General features: G+C 43.0%; 1 protein-coding gene across 5 annotated transcripts in view; it reads left to right on the forward strand.

The window, feature by feature from the left end:
* Positions 1-14,622, forward strand: part of LOC139546988 (double-stranded RNA-specific editase 1-like) — a 192,198-nt gene extending 177,576 nt beyond the window's left edge. For all 5 annotated transcript variants that reach the window (XM_071356001.1, XM_071356004.1, XM_071356000.1 and 2 more), the window contains 4 exons: positions 2,693-2,861; positions 4,887-5,068; positions 9,310-9,488; positions 9,688-14,622. In XM_071356001.1, coding sequence (XP_071212102.1) covers positions 2,693-2,861; positions 4,887-5,068; positions 9,310-9,488; positions 9,688-9,864 — 707 coding nt within the window. In that variant the 3' untranslated portion in view covers positions 9,865-14,622. The remainder of the gene's footprint in view (positions 1-2,692; positions 2,862-4,886; positions 5,069-9,309; positions 9,489-9,687) is intronic.
* The last annotated feature ends 9,132 nt before the right edge of the window (positions 14,623-23,754 follow it).

The raw sequence follows: 23,754 nt of genomic DNA on the forward strand, positions 1-23,754 counted from the left end.
ATTTGGCAATATTGTCCTCAGTAATTATCCTCAGTAATTTCCCATTCAAGTTGTCAGACTCTGGTGGCTTGTCATTGTTGATAGACAATGATTTTTTTCACCTCTTCCACACTTACTTTACGGAATTGAAAATTACAATGCTTGTCTTTCATAATTTTGTCAGATATGTAGTGTCAGCATTTGTTGCTGGCATGTCATGCCTGATTTCTGATCTTGCCAATGGAAAAAATCATTAATGTAGTTGGCTATATCAGTGGGTTTTGTGATGAATGAGCCATCTGATCCAATGAATGATGGCGCGGCGTTTGCCTTTTTGTCCAAAATGTATTTGAAGGTGATCCCAAGCTTTTTATTTGATCATTCTTTGTTTCATAGTGTAGTTTATTCTTTTTATTCAGTTTGGTCACATGATTTCTCATGTTGTAGTACCTTTGCCAGTCGGTTGTACAGCCAGACCTATTTGCCGTCTCTTTTGCCTCATCCCTCTCAACCATACATTTTTTCAATTCCTCATCAATTCTCGGGGATTTAACAGTTTTTGCAGTCATTTTCTTAATGGGTGCATTGGGATGTGCAGCGTCTGGTTGCTCGCCATTACACACCACGGTCCAACAAATATTCTTCACATCAACATAGGAATCACTACAGAACTTTTATACACCTCTTATACACAATATTAGGCCCAGCCTTTGGTACTTTGGTTTTCCTAGATATGGCTACTATATTGTGATCACTACATCCGATGGATTTGGATTCTGCTTTCAAACAAATTTCTGCAACATTAGTAAAGATATGATCAATACATGTTGATCATTTCATTCCTGTACTGTTTGTAACTACCCTGGTAGGTTGATTGATAACCTTAACCAGGTTGCAGGCACTAGTTACAGTTTGAAGATTTCTCTTGAGTGAGCAGCCTGATGAAAGCCAGTCAATATTTAAGTCACCCAGAAAATATACCTCTATTGATATCACATACATTATCAAGCATTTCACACATGTTATCCAGATACTGACTGTTTTCACTTGGTCTATAGCAGCTTCCCACCAGAATGGGCTTTAGGTGAGGCAGGTGAACCTGTAGCCATATTACTTCAACAGTATTTAACGAGATCCTCTCTAAGCTTTACAGGAATGTGGTTCTGAATATTAACAGCTACACCTCCACTTTTGGCATTTGTCTTTTCTGTAGATCGTATAACCATGTGTTGCTACCATTATCATCAAAGGTATTATCTAAGTGAGTTTCAGAGATTGTCAGAATATAAATGTCACCTGTTACTTATTATTAATTACTAATTATTGATTTCATGAACCTTGTCTCTTATGCCACATATGTTAACGTAGGATATTTTTCTATTTTCTGGGATGCTTGATTGCTTTACTGGGAAGCTTAGCAGAGGTAGACCATGGTCGGGTTATTTTTATTAGTGCAGGATGAGCTGCACACAGTGGACTTCCTACTAGGGCACACCACCTCAGTGCTAACAGTATTATTACTCTGGTTCATAGGCATATGATTACTGCATACAATAGCTGTAGGATCAGCAGAGGCATTCAGGGCAGTAAGAGGGATATAAATTAGGTTACTTACATTGTGTCTTCCAACGCCCCTGGGATAATGTACATTTGCGGAAGCATTATGACAACTCGGCGACACAATGATGAGGATTAAATGCGCTGGACTTGGGTCATTGATAATTAATTGTCTCAACGCAGCCTTATAATGATGTAAAAGGATCCAGTAACCCAAATGATTTGGGTGGATTTTCATCCTCCTTGTAAATACGAGCTTTGTTTCCAAAAAGTATCAAAATTGTCAATAAATGTTACACCCACCGAGCTGCAATAGTCTCGTAGCCAGTTATGGAGGGCTAAAAGTCTGCTGACCCGTTCAATGCCACGATTTAGGGAGGGCAGAGGGCCAGATGTTATGGGGCGTTTGTTGGTGTCAAGTAGAGACCCAATCAGTTCTTCAAATCCAACTTGAGCTGTTCTGAGCTGCCCTTCATAATGTAATTTGACCCCACATGAACCATGACAATACCAGCCCCCGGTGACTGACTCACAGCCCTCGGGAAGCAACCTGGTGATATCCTGAACTTTGACCCCAGGAAAACACAAATGATCCTCTTGGATGTTTTGATAGGAAGCATTTAAAGATGCGATAGTCTCATAGAATCCTTATTCAGTTCAAGCAGCTTGGTGATCATTTTCACAAATGAAGGTATCCGTCGGACCTTTCCCCGCCGACGACACTGAACATGTAGCGGATTATACATGTAATAGCATGCAAGTCCCCAGTAGATTCAAATCAGTTTTCACCCCCTGGATACTTAGATGCTCCCTCCGTGGCCTCGGACGCCCCCACCAGCCCCCGCAACTGTGTTGTCTGTCTCTCGTTGAATGTGAGGAGCGAGAGAGAAGCGCGGGGGGGGGCGGGTGATGTCTGGGTCGGTTGTCAGTGGCGGGTCGCCAGCTGTTCCTTGCTACACACCAGCCCGGCTGCGTGTTAGCGTTCTGTGTATCCTCTCAGAGCTGTGTTGGGCGTGTCCCCAGTGTAGTTCTTGAATTCACGCAGAGTGAAGGATAAAACAGTTAGAATAATACTGTTAGAAAACCGGAGATGCTCTGCACAGCCACAGGTGAAGGATTCATCCATCTGTCTTGTCCTTGTCCCCCCCTCCCACAGACCAAGGAGACCGACACCCCAACCGGAAGGCGCGAGGCCAGCTGAGGACCAAAATAGAGTCTGGGGAGGGAACCATCCCCGTGAGGACCAGCAACACCATCCAGACATGGGACGGGGTGCTGCAGGGAGAGAGGCTGCTCACCATGTCCTGCAGTGACAAGATCGCAAGGTAACCTGGCCGTTGTGGCCCCTTTTGCTATCTCTTTTACCACATATCCTCCCCCAAAGCCAACAAGATTGTGAGACACCATGTAGGATTGATAAGTGGTATGGTCCAGGTTGTTTCAATTTAGGAATTTAATTGGACATTAAACGGAGTGAATTTGACTCCAATTCTTGCCCATTACTTACTTAATCCTTAGTAAGCTGCTCCTAGTATCTGTGTAAAGGTGTCTGTTACACCCATTTAGCAGACTCTGCGTTGCCTCTAATGCATAGGAATAGATTCATACATGATTAATAGAGGTTTGGTCTTGACTTGCAATTATTTGATGTGTTTTCAGCTAGTTATGTTTAGATTGGCCTATGATACAATGCAAACATTTCAGCCAATACATAAGAACAAAAATGATCTTGTTAATATGAATAATGGAGGATTGCACTGTTGTTAGCCCTTAGTTGCTAGGCGTTATCCTGTATATCCCACTTCAGTCAGGCCCAGTCTCATTTGATTCAGGCAATGTCAGGGACAGCTGAATCGATGGGTCCAACCCAGGTATTTTCGCAGGCACCCCACACAGCCCTGCTCACTGTCCACAGTCACGGCAATGCCAACAGGAGATTCACACTCCTAATGTTCTTGAGCATGCAATAATGGCCCCGATATTACACTATGTAACACAAAAATCGAAGTCAAAAGAAAACACGATGACAGTATACATATAGCATGTGCACTAACCTAGCTTATAGCCCGATTTAGAGCAAGGCATAGAAAGTGTCACCACTTTACAGAACAGACTAGTTCTCTACACAACACATACTCTCCCAACATGACCATGGCAACAAAAAGGTAAAAATGCACTTCCTACCATCTCTTCCGGAAACGAATGATTAATGACTTGGCAATGGCCATTTAGCTAAATGAACTAGCGTTGTTTCACCTAGCCCTCAGTGTTCTTTCCCTGCGGTTTGTGGGTTTTTTTTATACACCATTCTCCTTTTGATTACATGGCCTGCCCCGCGGCACTAATGCACAATATGGAGGCCTAGTTCTTCCTGTTCCTGGCTAGTTAAAGGGCCTCATTAGAAGTGTTACTCTCCAGATTCATTTTTTTATTTCAAAAAGCAACTGATTGTGAAGGCCTTCAAAGCCCCAATCACTTCAGTGTGCTAAGGGAGAGTGGTGATCAAGCTCGTGTGTGTGTGTGTGTGTGTGTGTGTGTGTGTGTGTGTGTGTGTGTGTGTGTGTGTGTGTGTGTGTGTGTGTGTGTGTGTGTGTGTGTGTGTGTGTGTGTGTGTGTGTGTGTGTGTGTGTGTGTGTATGCATGCATGCGAGTGTGCAAGTTCATGCATGTGTATGGCCAAAGAGCAGAGCACTATTTTTGTCTGATTAGGTTCTTTGATTGTGCGCCCCAGAACCACCATGGCCACTGGCGCTAGCTGCTATTCATCAGGAGCTAAATCCCGTTCATCAAGTAAGGTGGGAGGAAGGACTGAACAACAGTAATGATACAGTCCAATGATCAACCCCCGTTGCATATGGAAGATGTCCCTGCTGAGGGCTAATGGGAAACCGAAGGTCTCCTAGCCTTGTCTGACTGCGACTCCAGTCTGTGTCTTCATTTCACACACTCTCACACACACTGCCTCGGGTCAGGAGGAGACCGGACCAGCACTTATCAGAGCTGTTTGTCAGGGTCTCGTTTCTGACGTCTGGTCGTGGTATTTTTACTCCCGTCTGCCTGTGTCCTTTTTGAAGTCGTCTCTCTCCAAGGCAATTGGGCATAAACACGTTATAGAGTGTGGAAGGAAATTGATGGGAAAGACGGCACTGCTAATGTAACGACACTGAATGTAGAGTGAAATAAATCAAATTGGATATTTCGCAGTCCGTGCCCATTCCTAAGTTGTGTGCATTTGCACGTGTGCACGCATGTGTGTGTCTTTGTGTGTGTGTGTGTGTGTGTGTGTGCACTTGTATGCGTGCATGTTTGTGGACATGTGTATACTAAATGTGTGTGCTCCTCTGTTGCAGATGGAACGTGCTGGGCATCCAGGGCTCTCTGATGAGCTACTTCACGGAGCCCATCTACTTCTCCAGCATCATCCTGGGCAGCCTGTACCACGCCGACCACCTCTCCCGGGCTATGTACCAGCGCATCGCCGACATCGAGGACCTGCCCCAACAGTTCAGCCTCAACAAGCCTCTACTGAGCGGTCAGTACCCTTCACCTTTACACCTTGACTCTTTTGCACCCCTAATACTGTAGCGTCTCGACTCTCTTACACTCAGGACACTCTACCATAAAGGCCTGATTGGTGGAGTGCTGCAGAGATGGTTGTCCTTCTGGAAGTTTCTCCCATCTCCACAGAGGAACTCTGGAGCTCTGTCAGAGAGCCCATCAGGTTCAAGGCCCTTCTCCCCTGATTTGGCCTGGCAGCCAGCTCTAGGAAAATAATTTGTGGTTCCAAACTTCTTCCATTTAAGAATGATGGAGGCCACTGTGTTCTTGAGGAGCTTCAATGCTGCAGAAATTTGTTGGTACCCTTCCACAGATCTGTGCCTCGACACAATCCTGTGTAGGAGCTCTACCGATAATTCCTTCGCCATCACGGCTTGGTTTTTGCTCTGACATGCACTGTCAACTTTTGGACCATATATTCTACAGGTGTGTGCTTTTCCAAATCATGTCCAATCAATTCAATTTACCACAGATGGGACTATGAAGTTGTAGAAACATCTCAAGGATGATTAATGGAAACAGGATGCTCCTGAGCTCAATTTCGAGTCTCAAAGCAAAGGGTCTGAATACTTATGTAAATAAAGATTCTTTTAATTTTATGTTTTACAAATTTGCTTAAATTTCTAAACCTGTTTTCGCTTTGTCATCGTGGGGTATTGTGTGTTGACTGAGGAGAAAAATATTTAATCCATTTTAGAATAATGCTGTAACGTAACAAAATGTGGGAAAAATGAAGGGGTCTGAATACTTTCCGAATGCACTGTAGAAGGGTCCCCTACCATAGTCTCATTGAAACACTTCACTTGTCATCTGTGGTGAAATTTGCTTACCTTTCATGTGTGAATTTAAATAACTTGACCATTTCTGCCAAATCGGTGGAATCCATGCAACTGATTTGTTTGAAGGTCAAGTCTATTTAGATACTTTTTCTGTCATGATATTTCATTATATAGCCCTTCATAATGTTGTTTTGTGGCATTTGGAACCTGAGATACGTTGCAGTGTACTTGCGTTCTATAGCATATGCAGATCAAATAATGTGTTCCCCCTTCTCTCCTACTGCCCCAAAAAATGCCTACATCTATTGTCAGGGTAGGGGCTAAGGAAGGGTGAGGGTTACTGTTACGGAACCGACTAGACAACCTACTTTTAACACTGGACTCACTAAGTCTAGTGGTTCTAGGCGGTCTTAATTGTTCTGTAATCTGACTAGGTGTGTGCATAACTGTGAGAAGTAAGCATATGCGACCATGTGTTGAATGTACATGTGCCTAGGGAGACGGCAACCTTACCTTAGGTCCAAGGCCAGGTCTGTCTTGACTCCTTTAGATCGGTGAGCCCAAGCGGATTGTTATGTTAAGATAGTGACGGAAACAAATATATACAAAAAAAGAAAATTACAAACGGGCATACCTAAATTGAAGACTCAAAATCAAAACAAAAGGCCACTAGACAAACCAGCAACCTCACGGCTTGCAAGGTGGGATACTGACTGACGGTCACCTTAATTGGCAGCACCTGTCCTTTATCAAGGCTTGGCTGGGATTGTGGAAGTGTAGTATGTTGTCTACTTATGCACCTAAGACCTATACTACCTACCCATTCCATAACATTACCTAGTAACAACATAGTGTCCTGGGTTGTGTTCAATAGGTACGGAACAGAAATAATAGGCACAAAACATTCATTTTATCTTATTGAAACATTTTGCAATGGTTTGCCCTAATTGACACAACCTTGATCTCCCTCCCAGGGTTGCGGTCCAAACACTTAAGACACTTACCCTCGCCTTATGCCCTTGGGGGAATCCTCGTCGCCATCTTGGAGGGGGGTTCAAATGATTAGCCAAGCAAGGGAAGTTTGCAACGTTAAGCCCCTCAGCTCTCGTTTTTAGTGGGCTTTGCGAGTGTACAATTATGTTCACTCCGAGGCCTGAAACTCCCCATAATTCAATTCGTGACGATTGTACATCTGCTAAGAAAAGTCAGCGAAAACTTAAAAACAACATCAATGGAGAAGTCAACATACAAGTGTAAGTAAAAACAAATGCAAGTAAGTTAGAAATTGTGCTACCAATGCACATGACGGCACAAACACGTATCGTGAAAAGTAAATATGTTTGGTTATCTTTTGGAAATTGTAGAAATAAAACATTGTCCTTCAGAAGTTCCAGCTAGGCAGGCTAATGTTAGTTAGCTAATTTATTTGCTAGCGATCATACAGTAGGCGTATATAAATAATTATATATTTAATGTACACTACCGTTCAAAGGTTTGGGGTCACATACAAATGTCCTTGTTTTTGAAAGAAAAGCTATTTTTTTGTCCATTAAAATAACCTCAAATTGAGGCTAATTGATCGCTAGAAAACCCTTTTGCAATTATGTTAGCACAGAAAACTGAAAACTGTTGTTCTGATTAGAGGCAATAAAACTGGCCTTCTTTAGACTGGTTGAGTATCTGAGCATCAGCATTTATGGGTTCGATTACAGGCTCAAAATGGCCAGAAACAAAGACCTTTCTTCTGAAACTCATCAGTCTATTCTTGTTCTGAGAAATGAAGGCTATTCCATGCGAGAAATTGCCAAGAAACTGAAGATCTTGTACAACGCTGTGTACTACTCCCTTCATAGAACACCGCAAACTGGCTCTAACCAGAATAGAAAGAGGAGTGGGAGGCCCCGGTGCACAACTGAGCAAAAGGACAAGTACAATAGAGTGTCTAGTTTGAGAAACAGACGCCTCACAAGTCCTAAAATGGCAGCTTCATTAAATAGTACCCGCAAAACACCAGTCTCAACGTCAACAGTGAAGAGGTGACTCTGGGATGCTGGCCTTCTAGGCAGAGTTGCAAAGAAAAAGCCATATCTCAGACTGGCCAATAAAAAGAAAAGTTTAAGATGGGCAAAAGAACACAGACACTGGACAGAGGAACTCTGCCTGGCACTCTACATAAAATATTTACGAAACACAAATTTCACTTGTATTGTCTTTTTTTATTATTGGATTGAATTGTATCAGTCAATATGAGGTGAGAGAAACCCTGTGTATTCTGCACCAGGATCAGGGAACTCCTGTTGTATACGGGACACCACACAGGAAGGTATGACCACTCTGACATGTTTGCCAAGGTAGCCCCATTACCACCAGACAAAATACCGATAGGCACAGGATCTCTATCGACTGGGAATAACAATGAAAGATGAAAGGTGCACGTTGTTATATTAACAGAACACTACTTCTATGGTATAATGTAAAAGGTTATTTATTCTACATGGACCTGCTACTAAAATTTGAAAGTTATCAAAACACTTAGTTTAGAATATCTACCTAAATTCAGCAATCGCGTTCTTCTCATAATACTCTGTAGGCTACTGACCTATTCAAAGCGTCCTCCAGCATCTCACCCATACACCTGCCTGTAGTTATTGAGCTCAACCTGCAGGAGGTTTGTTTGTTGTGATTGAGTGGGGGGGGGGGGAAACAGCTGCGGGCCAGATTCTGACAGATGGGTGTGTCTTGGTGGTTGCAAGGACACACCCAAGAAACACCCACATCAAACCACACCCCCAAGTCAGCTCATGTTTGCCAGCATTTCTTGAGAAGCAAGTTAAAGAACAAGGCCAAATCAGTGGGTGCAGTTCCCCTTTCAATCCTAATCTTCCAGCAGGTCAGGCAGCCCAGTACACTGCAGAAGAGAAAAGAACCAAGTAGTTTAACACCCTCCACTGAAATAAGTTTTTATGCCTCCATCCATCTCCCCTCTAGGCCCCTGCTTGGAGGAGCACATGTCCTGTGGTAGAGTTGAAGAAGCTTCGTCCTGTTTTCGACTACCATCTCTGACGGACGCTGCTCGGGCATAGGTTATACGTCTCTGACCCTTCGTGCCCTCGCTTGTGTCGTAAATGCTTGAGTTCACCCCGCTCACACGATGAGAAGCTTTCACTGAAACCCGAAGACTCATGTTTCCTTGAGCGCTAATGCCTAGGCTTGAGATCGGAGGGATAACATGGGCATGAGTCGCATGTCCAGTCCTATGTATGATTCCCACTTGGTCAGACGTGCTTGTCTTTAGAAAGGGAGTTAGCTACCGCGTTCACAGCTAATTCCCAGGCTCCTCGTGTCCTGTATTCGATTCCCAGTGGCTCAGGCTTGTATGCTTACTGTTATAAAGTGGAGTTGGCCACTCACTCTATGGTTCTATTTGTGATTCCAGGCATCAGTAACGCGGAGGCGAGGCAGCCGGGCAAGGCACCCAATTTCAGCGTGAACTGGGCGGTGGGCGACCAGGCGCTGGAGGTCATCAATGCTACCACGGGCAAAGACGACATGGGGCGCGCCTCGCGCCTCTGCAAGCACGCCCTCTACAGCCGCTGGGTTCGCCTGCATTCCAAGGTACAGAACGGTCCGACACACACCAGAATGTCTCTCCTTGTCACGGCATCTAAGTGTTTATGACAATCAGCACTGCACACAGGCGGTGTGAGCAGCACAACACATTAACACCAGCTGAAACACAGATCAAGTCACTCCTCAGTATTTGATTCAAAGTAGTCTTATCTCAACATCTGTTTGCTTCCCTTCCCCACCCCAGCTGTCATCCACACTGAGGATCAAGGTGTCCAAGCCCAGCTCGTACCACGACGCCAAGCAGGCGGCGGTGGAGTACCACAACGCCAAGCAGACGCTCATCAAGGTCTTCCACAAGTCGGGCCTGGGGGCCTGGGTGAAGAAGCCCACCGAGCAGGACCAGTTCTCCCTCAACTCCTGATTAGGGGGTTAATGGGAACCTCCTAACCCAACCCACTGCACCCCAACCCCCTCTCTAGGCCTGAGAAAGAGGCTCTTCGAAATTACCAGCCACTGAGACTTTGTGTCTGTGTGCGTGCGTTTGTGTGTGCCTGCATGCGTGTGCCTTGTGCATGCGTGTGTGTATGTCTGTGTGTTTGTGAGAAATAATGCATGTGGTTCTGGCCACCTCCCTCCGTCCCAATCACTCTGCTCTCGTTCCTCATGGCTGTGATGTCATCACTCTGTAAAACTTTTTTTTCTTTTTTTAATCGATGGTACTCATGTTCAATCTGCCCGTCTAATCATGAAGTCTTGCCATTTTTAACTGGAATCCTTTTTAGTCATTGTTGTTTTATTTGCAAGACTTTACATGAAGTTGTCCATATGCCATGTAGTTACTATATACGTATTTCTGTAACCAGAATGTAGAATGTACAAAGATTCTATTTCTACTATTCAGTTAAATGTAATTACACTAGTATAAACCCAAATGCCATGTGACTTCATGGTATCTTTTGAACCTATTGTAGGATTTTACCTTTTAATGTCTTATTTCATGACAATCTAGCCCTTTTATTATAAGCACGTATGATATTATGCTAAATACAAATCCAAAATGTTGGTTACAGTCATTGAATCATTATTCATTTGAAATCTTTCCTTTTGGACCTGTTACATCTATTTATTTATTTGTTGACATTTCTGGTCATTCAATACATTCCCATTCCATACTTGAACATTGGGCCCTGGTGAAGGCTGTCGACGATTCCCCTTGAGTCCTTTGACCTGGGGGGGTTGAGGAGAGGTGGGGATGTGCTGCATGTTTTTTCTTATTGAAGTAAGCCATGGCTTTGCATGGGAATGGTGTCAGAGTGCTGCAAGTCGATTAGGTAGAGAACCACCAGGATCTGCTCGAGCGAATTTTTTTTTTCTGCACATGGAGCTTTGAATCATCTTTCTCTCTCTAATGTGTTTGTTTTGTTTTCCTGGAGGGGGCTTGGTTTTTAGGATTGCAACTTTGGACTTTTTTTGTGTTTGAGAGATGGATTACACTGCAACTGAATAATGACAGGAATTCCGTATTTCTATCAATGACACTGCACAGGAGCTACATTACACCTTCTTCATAAGCATGATCCTCATGGACATTATGCATCCATGCCCTGGGCATTTATAAACGCTTATGTCAACAACCTCGGATTGATATGTCATGGTCATGCCACACAATACAAGTCCGGTGACATAACACATCTTATGTCAATCTGGGGTGGTTATGAAGGTGTAAAGTAGGCCATATGTCATGTCATTCATAGCGAGCTGGGAAATGCATGTCTCCAAGAGCTTATGTCATTATTTAATTAACTCTTGTAAGCAACACGATTGTTGATTGCTCATTGTGTGAGTACACTTCCAAGGGAACACAAAGAAACGCATGAGAGATTTTACAAAGTTGAGTTTGGTACCGCCCACCCACTCAATGACCAATCCGTGTTTTCTCAATCCAAGTCCTATTGGTCCATATACCTGGGTATTCTCTAAGCCCTCTTCCCCACCCTCTCCCATGTGTTAATCTTTTCTATTTCAACTATTTCTACCACATGATAAACTCTGGATGCCAGTAATGACAACTTTCTAATGTATTACCTGTGTGCTCTCCCTTATAGGCTGGTCATATACCTCTAATATCAGCATTGTACATGGCCAGTGACAAACCACAATGTAAACAGACACACTGCAAAGGAATGATTATTATGAGGTATTCTTAAAGTTGGTGTATTTTTATATCTGATATATGTGGTTCAGAACAGCAGCGGAAGGTGCTTGGAGTCCCAGCAGTGTGTGTGTTGTAGGTACACTACATGACCAAAAGTATGTGGACAACTGCTTGGCGAACATCTCATTCCAAAATCATGGGCATTAATATGGAGTTGGTCCCCCCTTTGCTGCTATAACAGCCTCCACTCTTTTGGGAAGGCTTTCCACTAGATGTTGGAACATTGCTGCAGGGACTTGCTTCCATTCAGCCACAAGAGCTTTAGTGAGGTTGGGCGCTGATGTTGGGCGGTTAGGCCTGGCTCGCAGTCGGCGTTACAATTCAGCCCAAAGGTGTTTGATGGGGTTGAGGTCAAGGATCTGTGCAGGCCGGTCAAGTTCTTCCATACCGATCTCAACAAACCATTTCTGTATGGACCTCGCTTTGTGCATGGGGGTATTGCCATGCTGAAACAGCAAAGGGCCTTCCCCAAACTGTTTCCACAAAGTTGGAAGCACAGACTCGTCTATATTGTATGCTGTAGCGTTAAGATTTCCCATTCACTGGAAGTCTGGAACTAAGGGACCTAGCCTGAACCATGAAAAACAGCCCCAGACCATTATTCCTCCTCCACCAAACTTTACAGTTGGCACTATGCATTGGAGCAGGTAGCGTACTCCTGGCATCCGCCAAACGCAGATTTGTTCATTGGACTGGCAGACGGTGAAGCGTGATTCGTCACTCCAGAGAACGCGTTTCCACTGCTCCAGTCCAATGGCGGCGAGCTTTACACCACTCCATCTGACACTTGGTGTTGCACATGATGATGTTAGGTTTGTATGCGGCTGCTCAGCCATGGAAACCCCCCAACGAAGTTATTGTGCTGACGTTGCTTCTAGAGACCGTTTGGAACGTAGTAGTGAGTGTTGTAACCGAGGACAGTCCCGTTCTTTGAGCTTGTGTGGCCTACCACTTCGCGGTTGTTGTTGCTCAGATATTTACACTTCACAATGACAGCACTTACAGTTGACCGGGGAAGCTCTAGCAGGGAAGACATTTGACGAACTGAGATGTTTGAAAGGTGGAATGCTATGACGGTGCCACGTTGAAAGTCATTGAGCTCTTGAGTAAGGCCATTCTACTGTCAATGTTTTTGTCTATTGAGAATGCATGGCTGTGTTCGATTTTATACACCTGTAAGGAACTGGTTTGGCTGAAATAGCCCGAATCCACTAATTTTAAGTGGTGTCCACATACTTTTGTGTGTATATAGTGTATGTCTAGAGTAAGGAGATTGTGTGACACTGCTCGATAAATGTCATGGCAACAGGACATTAGAGATTGCTGTGGAATCTGCACCAAAGATGATGTCCTTGTGTGTTTTTCTCACAATTTTCTTTGAGCAACAACAAAGAAAGGGGGGAAACATTTTTAAAAACGTGTTTCGCACACACCAATTGCTGGGTATAATATTGCAATGTTTTTGTACTTTCATTTTATCAATGTATTTTTTTATTTGTATAAAATGATGGGTTGTATTCTGTTGTATTCCAGCTTTGTTATGGAATCTTACTTGTTGGGCTCTTTCAGTATTTCTGTAGCTGTTGATTATCATGGTGTTATTATTGTGAACCTCTGTTATATTGCTATGGAATTATGCGTATAGCATTATAATGGTTAAAAATGTGATGCCTGTGCAACTATTCTTCCTTCACTGTCTAGTTCTTGTTCTCCCTCCATGAAACTGCGGGATGTATTTGATTTGTTTTTGTCTTTCATTTTAACTCTTAAAGGTCCAATGCAGCCTTTTTTTAAATATCAAAATCAAATAATTTCTGGGTGACAATTTAAGTACCTTACTGTGGTTGTTTTCAATGAAAGTGGTCAAAAAGAAACAAAAATAGAGTATTAGCGAAGAGCAGTTTCTTAAGCAAGAATTTTGCTAGGACTGTCTGGGAGTGGTCTGAGTGGTGCGGGGAAAACTAGCTGTTATTGGCAGAGAGGGTTGGAACTCGTATTGGTCTATTAACTAACTTGCCGCCTGTTGACATCACCAGGCAGGCCAAAACTCCAACACACCAAAACAGGCAGAAATTGTAGGCAGTCTTTTTAATTAAACCGCTCTAATACTTAAAGGGTATTATCAGCATTTTCACAATTTCACAGTATTATTCCAACCTCAGTGTGGAAATATATATAAAACACAGAAAAATCTGACTGTACTGAAAAAAATGCTAGTCCTGTTCCTTCACTGCAACGTCCAGAGATGTGCTACAAAGTCAAATGTCCTGTGTCGCTGTGTCCTTGTGATACACATGTATGTTTTGAATTGTCTCTGAAAGGCCTCTTTACCTCATACCTCTGTGACCCCCCCCCCCCCCCGAAAGATCCAGGTCATGAGCAATATGTCACCCAACGCCCCCTTTAATGAGGCCCCAGGAGGAACGGGACCAGAAAGAAAGGTTCCCCTCCCCCTCCGTTTCCCCCTTCGCCGTGCTCTCTTTAAAAACTGACTGTTTGAAACTTATTTTTTTTATGCCTGCCTGCTTCTCTATAGTATGGTTCTTATTTTTTGGACTGCACTAAAGATGTCAATCGATGATGTCATGACACAAACCGTCCCCCAAAATGGACAGGTCGGAACTATTTGCAAGAAACTGAACTGCTTCCCTATAACCGAGTGCTCCCCTGCGGTCTATAATCCCCGTTCGGTCGGCCGTCCTGACCGCCTTGTGATTATTTGGTGACTGTTCAGTGGTCCCGGTGTGGTCCACTCGGGGTGGTCAGAGGACTCCTCCACTCTCCTCTCACTCCACATCCGCTGTGCAATCTCCACCTGGACCACCATCTTGCATGTGCTCCCACACTGAAGCTGCACCTAAAGCATGAAGACATACTTTTAATGGACTCGTATGTAGAAAAAAAACAGATAAATAGATATATAAAATGAAGAAGAAAAATAATAATAAAGGAGACCTTAGTTTACTTTCGCAGAGGTTGTCATTCTTTATGATGTGTGTGTGTGTGTGTGTGTGTGTAAAGTTGTATACTGTTGTTTTGCAGAAAGTATTGAGCACATGAAACACACAGAATCCTTATCAGCAAGCAGCTTCCCATCTAACCGTAATCTTTCTCCACCAGCCCACAGAGTTGAAACTACACCAGAACTAAAATAAAGTTATATAATGAACAAAAATATAAACGCAGCATGCAACAATTTCAAAGATTTGACTGAGTTACAGTTCATGAGGAAATCAGTCAATTGAAATAAATTCATTAGGCCCTAATTTATGGATCTCACGTGACTCTGAATACAGATATGTGACTGTTGGTCACAGTTTCCTTAACTTCTCTGGGATATGTGGGACGCTAACGTCCCACTTGGCCACAAGCCAGTAAAAATGCAGAGCGACAAATTCAAATATATTACTATAAAATCAAGCTTTTATGAAATCACACATGAAAGACACCAAAGTAAAGCTACACTTGTTGTGAATCCAGCCAACATGTCTGATTTCAAAAAGGATTTACGGCGAAAGCACACCAAACGATTATGTTAGGTCAGTACATAGCCACAGAAAAACACAGACATTTTTCCAGCCAAAAAGAGGAGTAACAAAAAGCAGAAATAGAGATAAAATTAATCACTAACCTTTGATGATCTTCATCAGATGACACTCATAGGACTTCATGTTACACAATACATGTATGTTTTGTTCAGTAAAGTTCATATTTATATCAAAAAATTTGAGTTTAGGTGGGACGCTACTGTCTCACTTGGCAAAAAGCCAGAGAAAATGCAGAGCGCCAAATTCAAATTAATTACTATAAAAATTACTATAAAAATCAAACTTTCATTAAATCACACATGAAAGATACCAAATGAAAGCTACACTGGTTGTGAATCCAGCCAACATGTCAGAATTCAAATAGGCTTTTCGGCGAAAGCAAACGATGCTATTATCTGAGTTAGCACCATTGTAAACAAAGAGAGATAAGCATATTTCAACCCTGCAGGCGCGACACAAAACACAGAAATAAAAATATAATTCATGCCTTACCTTTGACGAGCTTCTGTTGTTGGCACTCCAATATGTCCCATAAACATCACAAATGGTCCTTTTGTTCGATTAATTCAGTCGATATATATCCAAAATGTCCATTTATTTGGCGCGTTTGATCCAGAAAAACACCGGTTCCAACTCGTAAAACATGACTACAAAATATCTCAAAAGTTACCTGTAAACTTTGCCAAAACATTTCAAACTACTTTTGTAATACAACTTTAGGTATTTTTTAATGTAAATAATCAATAAAATTGAAGACGGATGATCTGTGTTCAATACAGGATTAAAACAATCTGTAGCATGCTTTCTGGTCACGCGCCTCTATCTAACAGGACACTTCAAGTGACCCTGATTCAAAATGGCCGTACTTCTTCATTACACAAAGGAAAAACCCTCAACTAATTTCTCAAGACTGTTGACATCCAGTGGAAGCGGTAGGAACTGCAAGAAGGTCAATTAGAAATCTGTATTCCCAATGAAAATCCATTGAAAAGAGAGTGACCTTAAAAAATCTGAATGGTTTGTCCTCGGGGTTTCGCCTGCTAAATAAGTTCTGTTATACTCACAGACATGATACAAACAGTTTTAGAAACTTCAAAGTGTTTTCTATCCAAATCTACTAACAATATACATATCTTATCTTCTGGGGATGAGTAGCTGGCAGTTGAATTTGGGTATGCTTTTCATCCAAACGTGAAAATGCTGCCCCCTATCCTAGAGAAGTTAAAAGATATTCGCCTCAGGATCTCATAACGGTATTTCTGTGCAATCAAATTGCCAACGATCAAATGTATTTGTGTTCGTTGTCCGTAGCTTATGCCTGGGCATATCATAACCCCACCGCCACCATGGGGCACTCTGTTAACAATGTTGATATCAGCAAACCGCTCGCCCACACAACGCTATACACGGAGTCTGCGGTTGTGAGGCCGGTTGGACGTACTGCCAAATTCTCTAAAATGAAATTGGAGGCAGCTTATGGTAGAGAAATGTATGTTACATTCTCTGGCAATAGCTCTGGTGGACATTCCTGCAGTCAGCATGCCAATTCCACACTACCTCAAAACTTGAGACATCTGTGGCATTGTGTTGTGTGACAAAACTGCACATTTTAGACTGGCCTTTTATTGTCCCCAGCACAAGGTGCACCTGTGTAATGATTGTGTGGTTGAATCCGCTTCTTGATATGCCACACCTGTCAGGTGGATGGATTATCTTGGCAAAGGAGAAATGCTCACTGACAGGGATATAAACAAATTTGTGCACAAAATTTGTGCAAAATAAGCTTTTTGTGCATTTGTCTTGGATCTTTTATTTCAGCTCATGAAACATGGGACCAACACTTTACATGTTGCGTTTATATTTCTGTTCATGGAACATAGAAGTGCTATATTTCTTAAGAGAACATTGAAATAGTTACTCTGTGGTCAATCAGTCCATCTCAAAGTGAAGCAGGATTAGTGGACAAGGGCATTCCTTCCACATGTTTTATCTCCAAATAGCCACGGCGGTAAGGCAAGACCATCAAAAGGTGATGCTGTGACAGTTCTCTCTGTGTGTGTGTGTGTATGTATGTGTGTGGTGTGTGTGTTTCTCTGACTGTGTGTGTGTAGCCGACAGGAAACACTTTCCTCCTGTCCTCCGTTATTTAGGACTGAATGCTGAGTCATGTTTTTAGTCTTTCCAACATAGCATTGGCTTGCTTTAATAACATTGAAGTTGACTACTTATGCTTGCGTTTATAACATGATAGGTCACTAGTTGATTTTTACGTCACGTGTTTGTTTTGTTGTTGTTAAGTTGTTAGTTTAATAATAAACCCCTCCTGAACTGTATGAGGGACGACGTTCACGTGTGTAGTCATGTCATTGACACATCTTACCTTGTAGAATTGTCTTGTCAACATGATAATGCCGTCATTTCTTCGGGATAATTCCATCAACAGGAGATGGTGGGAAATGCATAAGCTAGGTGTAAGAAAGGTTAAATGGTTTAGCTCTGGGTATGCTTTTTCCGGCATAATGCAGTTTCTCTGGACCCCTGCAAGGTCGGAGCCCCTCCCCAAATAATAAAGAAATCGAATGTGTCAGCCAGCCAGCCGCTCACAAAGTTTAGACAACTGATCTCTGTCCATGGTGCTGAAATTGCTACGTCTATGTGGATGCATGTCTATCGCCACGATGAAAGGCTTTCTGTTGTGCCAGGGCATGTATCGCTTTGCCTTATCTAATGGATAAATGTTTATTTGTAGACCAATTTGGTCATCATTTTCTCATGTTAAGCCTAACATTTCATGAAGCTATCCGCGTTGCTACCATTTTTAGACTGCTGGCTTGCGGCAATGTCATTATTTGTTCAGTCATTTAAGTTGGAAATTCAAACATTGCAGATTGTATTATTTTTTTTTTATATATATAATGGCATATTAATCAGCTACCGAGAGATTTTTAGGAATATATAACTGTCCTGTACAGGCTACCTGAACCCGCATAACATGAGCCGTCCTCGCGCTCTCTCCAAACTTGGACAGATAGTTGTGCGTTAAACCAGTAATGCCAAATAACACAGTCAGTTCACCCTCAAAACACTAACGTACTAAGGATTGTTTCATTATGCAGTGTACAATCTATAGCCATATACCGTATTTAGCTGCTGTTTTATAACGTTTTTAATAAAAATTACACATCAAATAGCTTAACAATGAGGATAAAAGTAGTCGGCTTGAGGATAAATTCAGACACTATTTATTGTTGAACTCAGCGGGTTTTGTCTGGCTAATATCTTACACAAATGGGCTGCAATTTTCAAGGTAAATTAAATCCAACTTGAGAGACTCTCCTGAAGTCCTTTTTTGTGTGCAAATGTTTTCACCACGGCCTGTAGGTCCAGGTTGTGGGCCCAACTGTTCTCTATACTGAGTCTTGCCAACCCCGACAGTCTTTCCTGAGACATTGTACATTACACTGAGTGTACAAAACATCTTTCAGGATATAGACTGACCAGGTGAATCCAGGTGAAAGCTATGATCCTTTAAAGTGAGAAGCCGTGAGCCAGCCTCCATAACAATCATTTTTGTTATGCATAGCAACCAATGTTTTTGTACGGATGAGAGCATTTTGGGTTTTGTCCTCAGATGGAAGGACATTGTGAACTTACTTATCAAAATAACACGCAGAACTTATTACAGGAATCACCAGTATATGTAAATTATGTGAAAGTGCTGCTTTTGTGATTGGACAGTGAGCAATCTAGGTGTTGTACTTGACCCCATTTCACATTGGCTATTCTGGCACCTTGTTTTTGGGGCTAACCCCGAAAAGTCGGTGCTAACCCTGCTCCGGAGCAGGGCCAACTAGTCCTGGGCTAAGGTTGGTGCTAGCCAACTTTAGAATGTGCAACTGTGACCACTCGCTTAGCCCTGGGCTAAAATATCCCTTAGCCCAGGGCTAAGGTGCAGTGTGAACGAGCGTAAAGTGCTACAGTGAGTGGATCAAAAATACATAAACAAGGGACATAGACAAAATAACGAGACAACTAGACAAGGCCCTCACACAAAAACACAGCTGACACGACAAGTACAACAATGAACACAGCTATAATAATAACAAGTTACATTTATAGAGCACTTTTCATTTAGATGTAAATCACAAAGCTGTTTACATTGAGAGCAACCATTAAAATAAAAAAGCTTAAGACATTAAAAGATAGCTAGAGGTCTAGTACTTTACAAGATACACAAAATAATACAGGAGGTAACAAGGACAGACCAATAGAACTTGAAAATAACGTATAAGACAGACAACAGATCATATTAATTGAAAGTAAGTTTGAAGAAGTGATTCTTGAGCTCAGACTTAGTCAGTAGTGTTCTGGGTCATGTGGAGGTGGGAGGGGAGCTCGTTCCAGAGCTGGGGGCCTAGACAACAGAATACTCGGTCACCATTGTTTTTAAACGTGTCTTTGGGACTGCAAGGAGTCTTTGATAATTTGACCGGAGTGGCCGTGAAGTCTTTTTTGGGGGCTGAGGAGTTCCCTGGAGGTATTGTGGACCAGAGGCATTGAGGGTTTTGAAGACTAACAGGAGGATTTTGAAGTTGATTCTGAATTGGATGGGTAGCCAGTGGGAGAGAGGCTAGAATGGGGGTGATGTGGGCAGATCTCCACGTTCCTGTGAGGACCCTAGCCTGCGCTGTTCTGCACAAGCTGCAACCTGTGGCTGGTTTTTGAGAGGAGACCACCAAGGAGGGCATTGCACTAATCAAGCCGGAAGGTGACGAGGGAGTTGACCAGTTTTTCCAGATCAGGTTTGGAGAGAACAGGACGAAGCCGGGTGATTATTTATCAGGTGAAATAATTATTTTTTGAGACATCATTTATGTGGTCGGTGAAAGTGAGGGAGGGGTCCAGCAACACTCCAAGATTGGAGACTGAGGAGGACAGTGGGATGGATTGGCTGCCGAGGTTAAGTATGGTGACGGGACTGATGATTCATGTTTTCTTTTAAAACCACAATTAGAATCTCTCCACAGCCTCATAGAGGATCTAGATACTTTTGCTATCCTCTCTGGATTAAAACCAAATTATGATAAATCTACTATATTACGAATTACATTACCATGTTGTTGACCAATTAAATGGTCTGACGGAGATGTGGACATACTCGGTATACAAATCCCGAAAGAAATGATCTCACTCCAATAAATTTTTATAGAAAGTTAGCAAAAATAAATAAGATCTTGCTACCGTGGAAAACTCACCCTGATTAACTCTTTAGTCATATCACAGTTTACCTATTTGCTTATGGTTTTGCCTACACCTAGTGACCTGCTTTTTAAATTATATGAACAAAAAAGATTCAATTTTATTTGGAATGGCAATCCAGACAAAATTAAAAGGGCCTATTTATATAGCGAATATGAATTCGGAGGGCAGAAATGATTAAATATTAAAGCATTAGACCTCTCACTAAAGGCATCAGTCATATAAAAGTTATACTTAAATCCAAACTTTTTTTTTAGTAAATTGGTAGGAATGTCTCATCCTATGTTCAAGAATGGCCGTTTTCCCTTTATTCAGATTACACCTGCTTACTTTCGGTTGTTTGAAAAGGAAATCATCTCCAAAATATCTTTATTTTTTAAACAAGCCATAGAAAGTTGGTTGCAATTTCAGTTTAATCCATCTGAAAAGACAGAACAAATCATACAACAAATATTGTGTTTAAACTCAAATATACTAATTGATTAAAAAAAATATATTTTTCGAAGAAATGTTTAAAAAACTGTATCATTTTAGTGAATGATATCATAAATAGGACTGGTGGAGTTATTTCACACATGCAGCTAACACAGACATATGAAATGTCTACTCTACCCAAAATTACAACCAACTAATTGCAGCATTGCCGCGGAAATGGAAGAGGCAAGTGGAAGGGGAAAAAGTAAGGAACTTTCCTATTCCACTTCTCCAGATTCCTACCGCAAGCTCTGAACCTTTACTCCGGATCATCGCAGCTATCTAGCTGCTATCCGAGTGGCTACTCCTGTCTAACGTCTCTGTCCCGAAGCAAGTACCAGTTAGCCTGGAGCTAGCCTCGAACTAGGCTCATCTCCCGGCTAGCCGAAGAGTTTCCATCAAGCAGTCCCTGGGCTTCAATTACCTCTTTTGCCAATTGGCCTGAACTCTGCTGCTGACATGGAGCCCCAACGATCCATCACGACTGGTCTACCGACGTAACCGTCCGAGGGGGTCTCTGTCCCGAAGCAAGCACCAGTTATCCTGGAGCTAGCCTCGAGCTAGGCCCTTCTCCCGGCTAGCAGAAGAATTCCATCAGATAATCCCTGGGCTTCAATACCTCTTCTGCCAATTGGCCTGGACCCTTTGCTGCCGACACAGAGCCCCTATGGACCCTATGATCACTCGGCTACACATGCCTCTCCCTAATGTCAATATGCCTTGTCTATTGCTGTTTTGGTTAGTCATTTTTGACTCATTTCACTGTACAGCCTCCAGCCCTGCTCGATATGCCTTAGCTAGCCCTTATGTTCCACCCCCCACACATGCGTTGGCAGCACATGGCTTAAATGGTGCCTCTAGAGACAAAACCTCTCTCATCGTCACTCAATGCCTAGGCTTACCTCCACTGTTCTCACATCCTACCATACCCTTGTCTGTACATTATGCCTTGAATCTATTCTTCCGCGCCCAGAAACTTGCTCCTTTTACTCTCTGTTCCGAACGCACTAGACCACCAGTTCTTTTAGCCTTTAGCCATACTCTTATCCTACTTCTCCTTTGTTTCTCTGGTGATGTAGAGGTTAACCCAGGCCCTGCAGCCCCCAGCATCACTCCCATTCCCCAGGCGCTCTCATTTGTTGACTTCTGTAACCGTAAAAGCATTTGTTCCTAAGCCTCCTCCCTGAGTTTGTTTTATTCACTGCTTTAGCACACTTCGCCAACCCGGATGTCCTAGCCGTGTCTGAATCCTGGCTTAGGAAGGCCACCAAAAATCCTGAAATTTCCCTTCCCTAACTATAACATTTTCCGCCAAGATAGAACTGCCAAAGAAGGCGGAGTTGCAATCTACTGCAGAGATAGCCTGCAGAGTTCTGTCATACTATCCAGGTCTGTGCTCAAACAATTCGAGCTTCTACTTTTAAAAATCCACCTTTCCAGAAACAAGTCGCTCACCGTTGCCGCTTGTTATAGACCCCCCTCGGCCCCCAGTTGTGACCTGGACACCATATGTGAATTGATCGCCCACCATCTATCTTCAGAATTCGTACTGTTAGGTGACCTAAACTGGGACATGCTTAACACCCCGGCCATCCTACAATCTAAGCTAGATGCCCTCAATCTCACACAAATCATCAAGGAACCTGCCAGGTACAACCCTAAATCCGTAACCATGGGCACCCTCTTAGATATCATCCTGACCAACCTGCCCTCTATATACACCTCTGCTGTCTTCAACCAGGATCTCAGCAATCACTGCCTCATTGCCTGCATGCGTACTGGATCCGTGGACAAATGACCACCCCTCATCACTGTCAAACGCTCCTTAAAACACTAAAGCGAGCAGGCCTTTCTAATCGACCTGGCCCGGGTATCCTGGAAGGATATTGACCTCATCCCGTCAGTAGAGGATGCCTGGTCTTCAAAAGGGCTTTCCTCTCCATCTTAAATAAGCATGCCTCATTCAAAAAATGTAGAACTAAGAACAGATATAGCCCTTGGTTCACCCCAGACTTGACTGCCCTTGACCAGCACAAAAACATCCTGTGGCGTTCTGCATTAGCATCGAATAGCCCCCGCGATATGCAACTTTTCAGGGAAGTCTGGAACCAATATACACAGTCAGTTAGGAAAGCTAAGGCTAGCTTTTCCCAACATAAATTTGCATCCTGTAGCACTAATTCCAAAGTTTTGGGACACTGTAAAGTCTATGGAGAATAAGAGCACCTCTTCCCAGCTGCCCACTGCACTGAGGATCGGAAACACTGTCACCACCGATAAATCTACGATAAGCGATCATTTCAATAAGCATTTTTCTATGGCTGGCCATGCTTTCCACCTGGCTACCCCAACCCCGGCCAACAGCTCTGCACCCCCCGCAGCAACTGGCCCAAGCCCCCACGCTTCTCCTTCATCCAAATCCAGACAGCTGATGTTCTGAAAGAGCTGCAACATCTGGATCCCTACAAATCAGCTGGGCTAGACAATCAGGACCCTCTCTTTCTAAAATTATCTGCCAAAATTGTTGCAACCCCTATTACTAGTCTATTCAACCTCTTTTTATCATCTGAGATCCCCAAAGATTGGAAAGCTGCCGCAGTCATCCCCTTCTTCAAAGGGGGAGATACTCTAGACCCAAACTGTTATGGGCCTATATCCATCCTGCCCTGCCTTTCTAAAATCTTCGAAAGCCAAGTTATCAAACAGTTCACTGACCATTTCGAATCCCACCGTACCGTCTCTATGCAATCTGGTTTCCGAGCTGGTCATGGGTGTACCTCAGCCACACTCAAGGTCCTAAACAATATCATAACCG

Source organism: Salvelinus alpinus, chromosome 20, assembly GCF_045679555.1.
Source record: "Salvelinus alpinus chromosome 20, SLU_Salpinus.1, whole genome shotgun sequence".
NCBI classification, from domain to species: domain Eukaryota; kingdom Metazoa; phylum Chordata; class Actinopteri; order Salmoniformes; family Salmonidae; genus Salvelinus; species Salvelinus alpinus.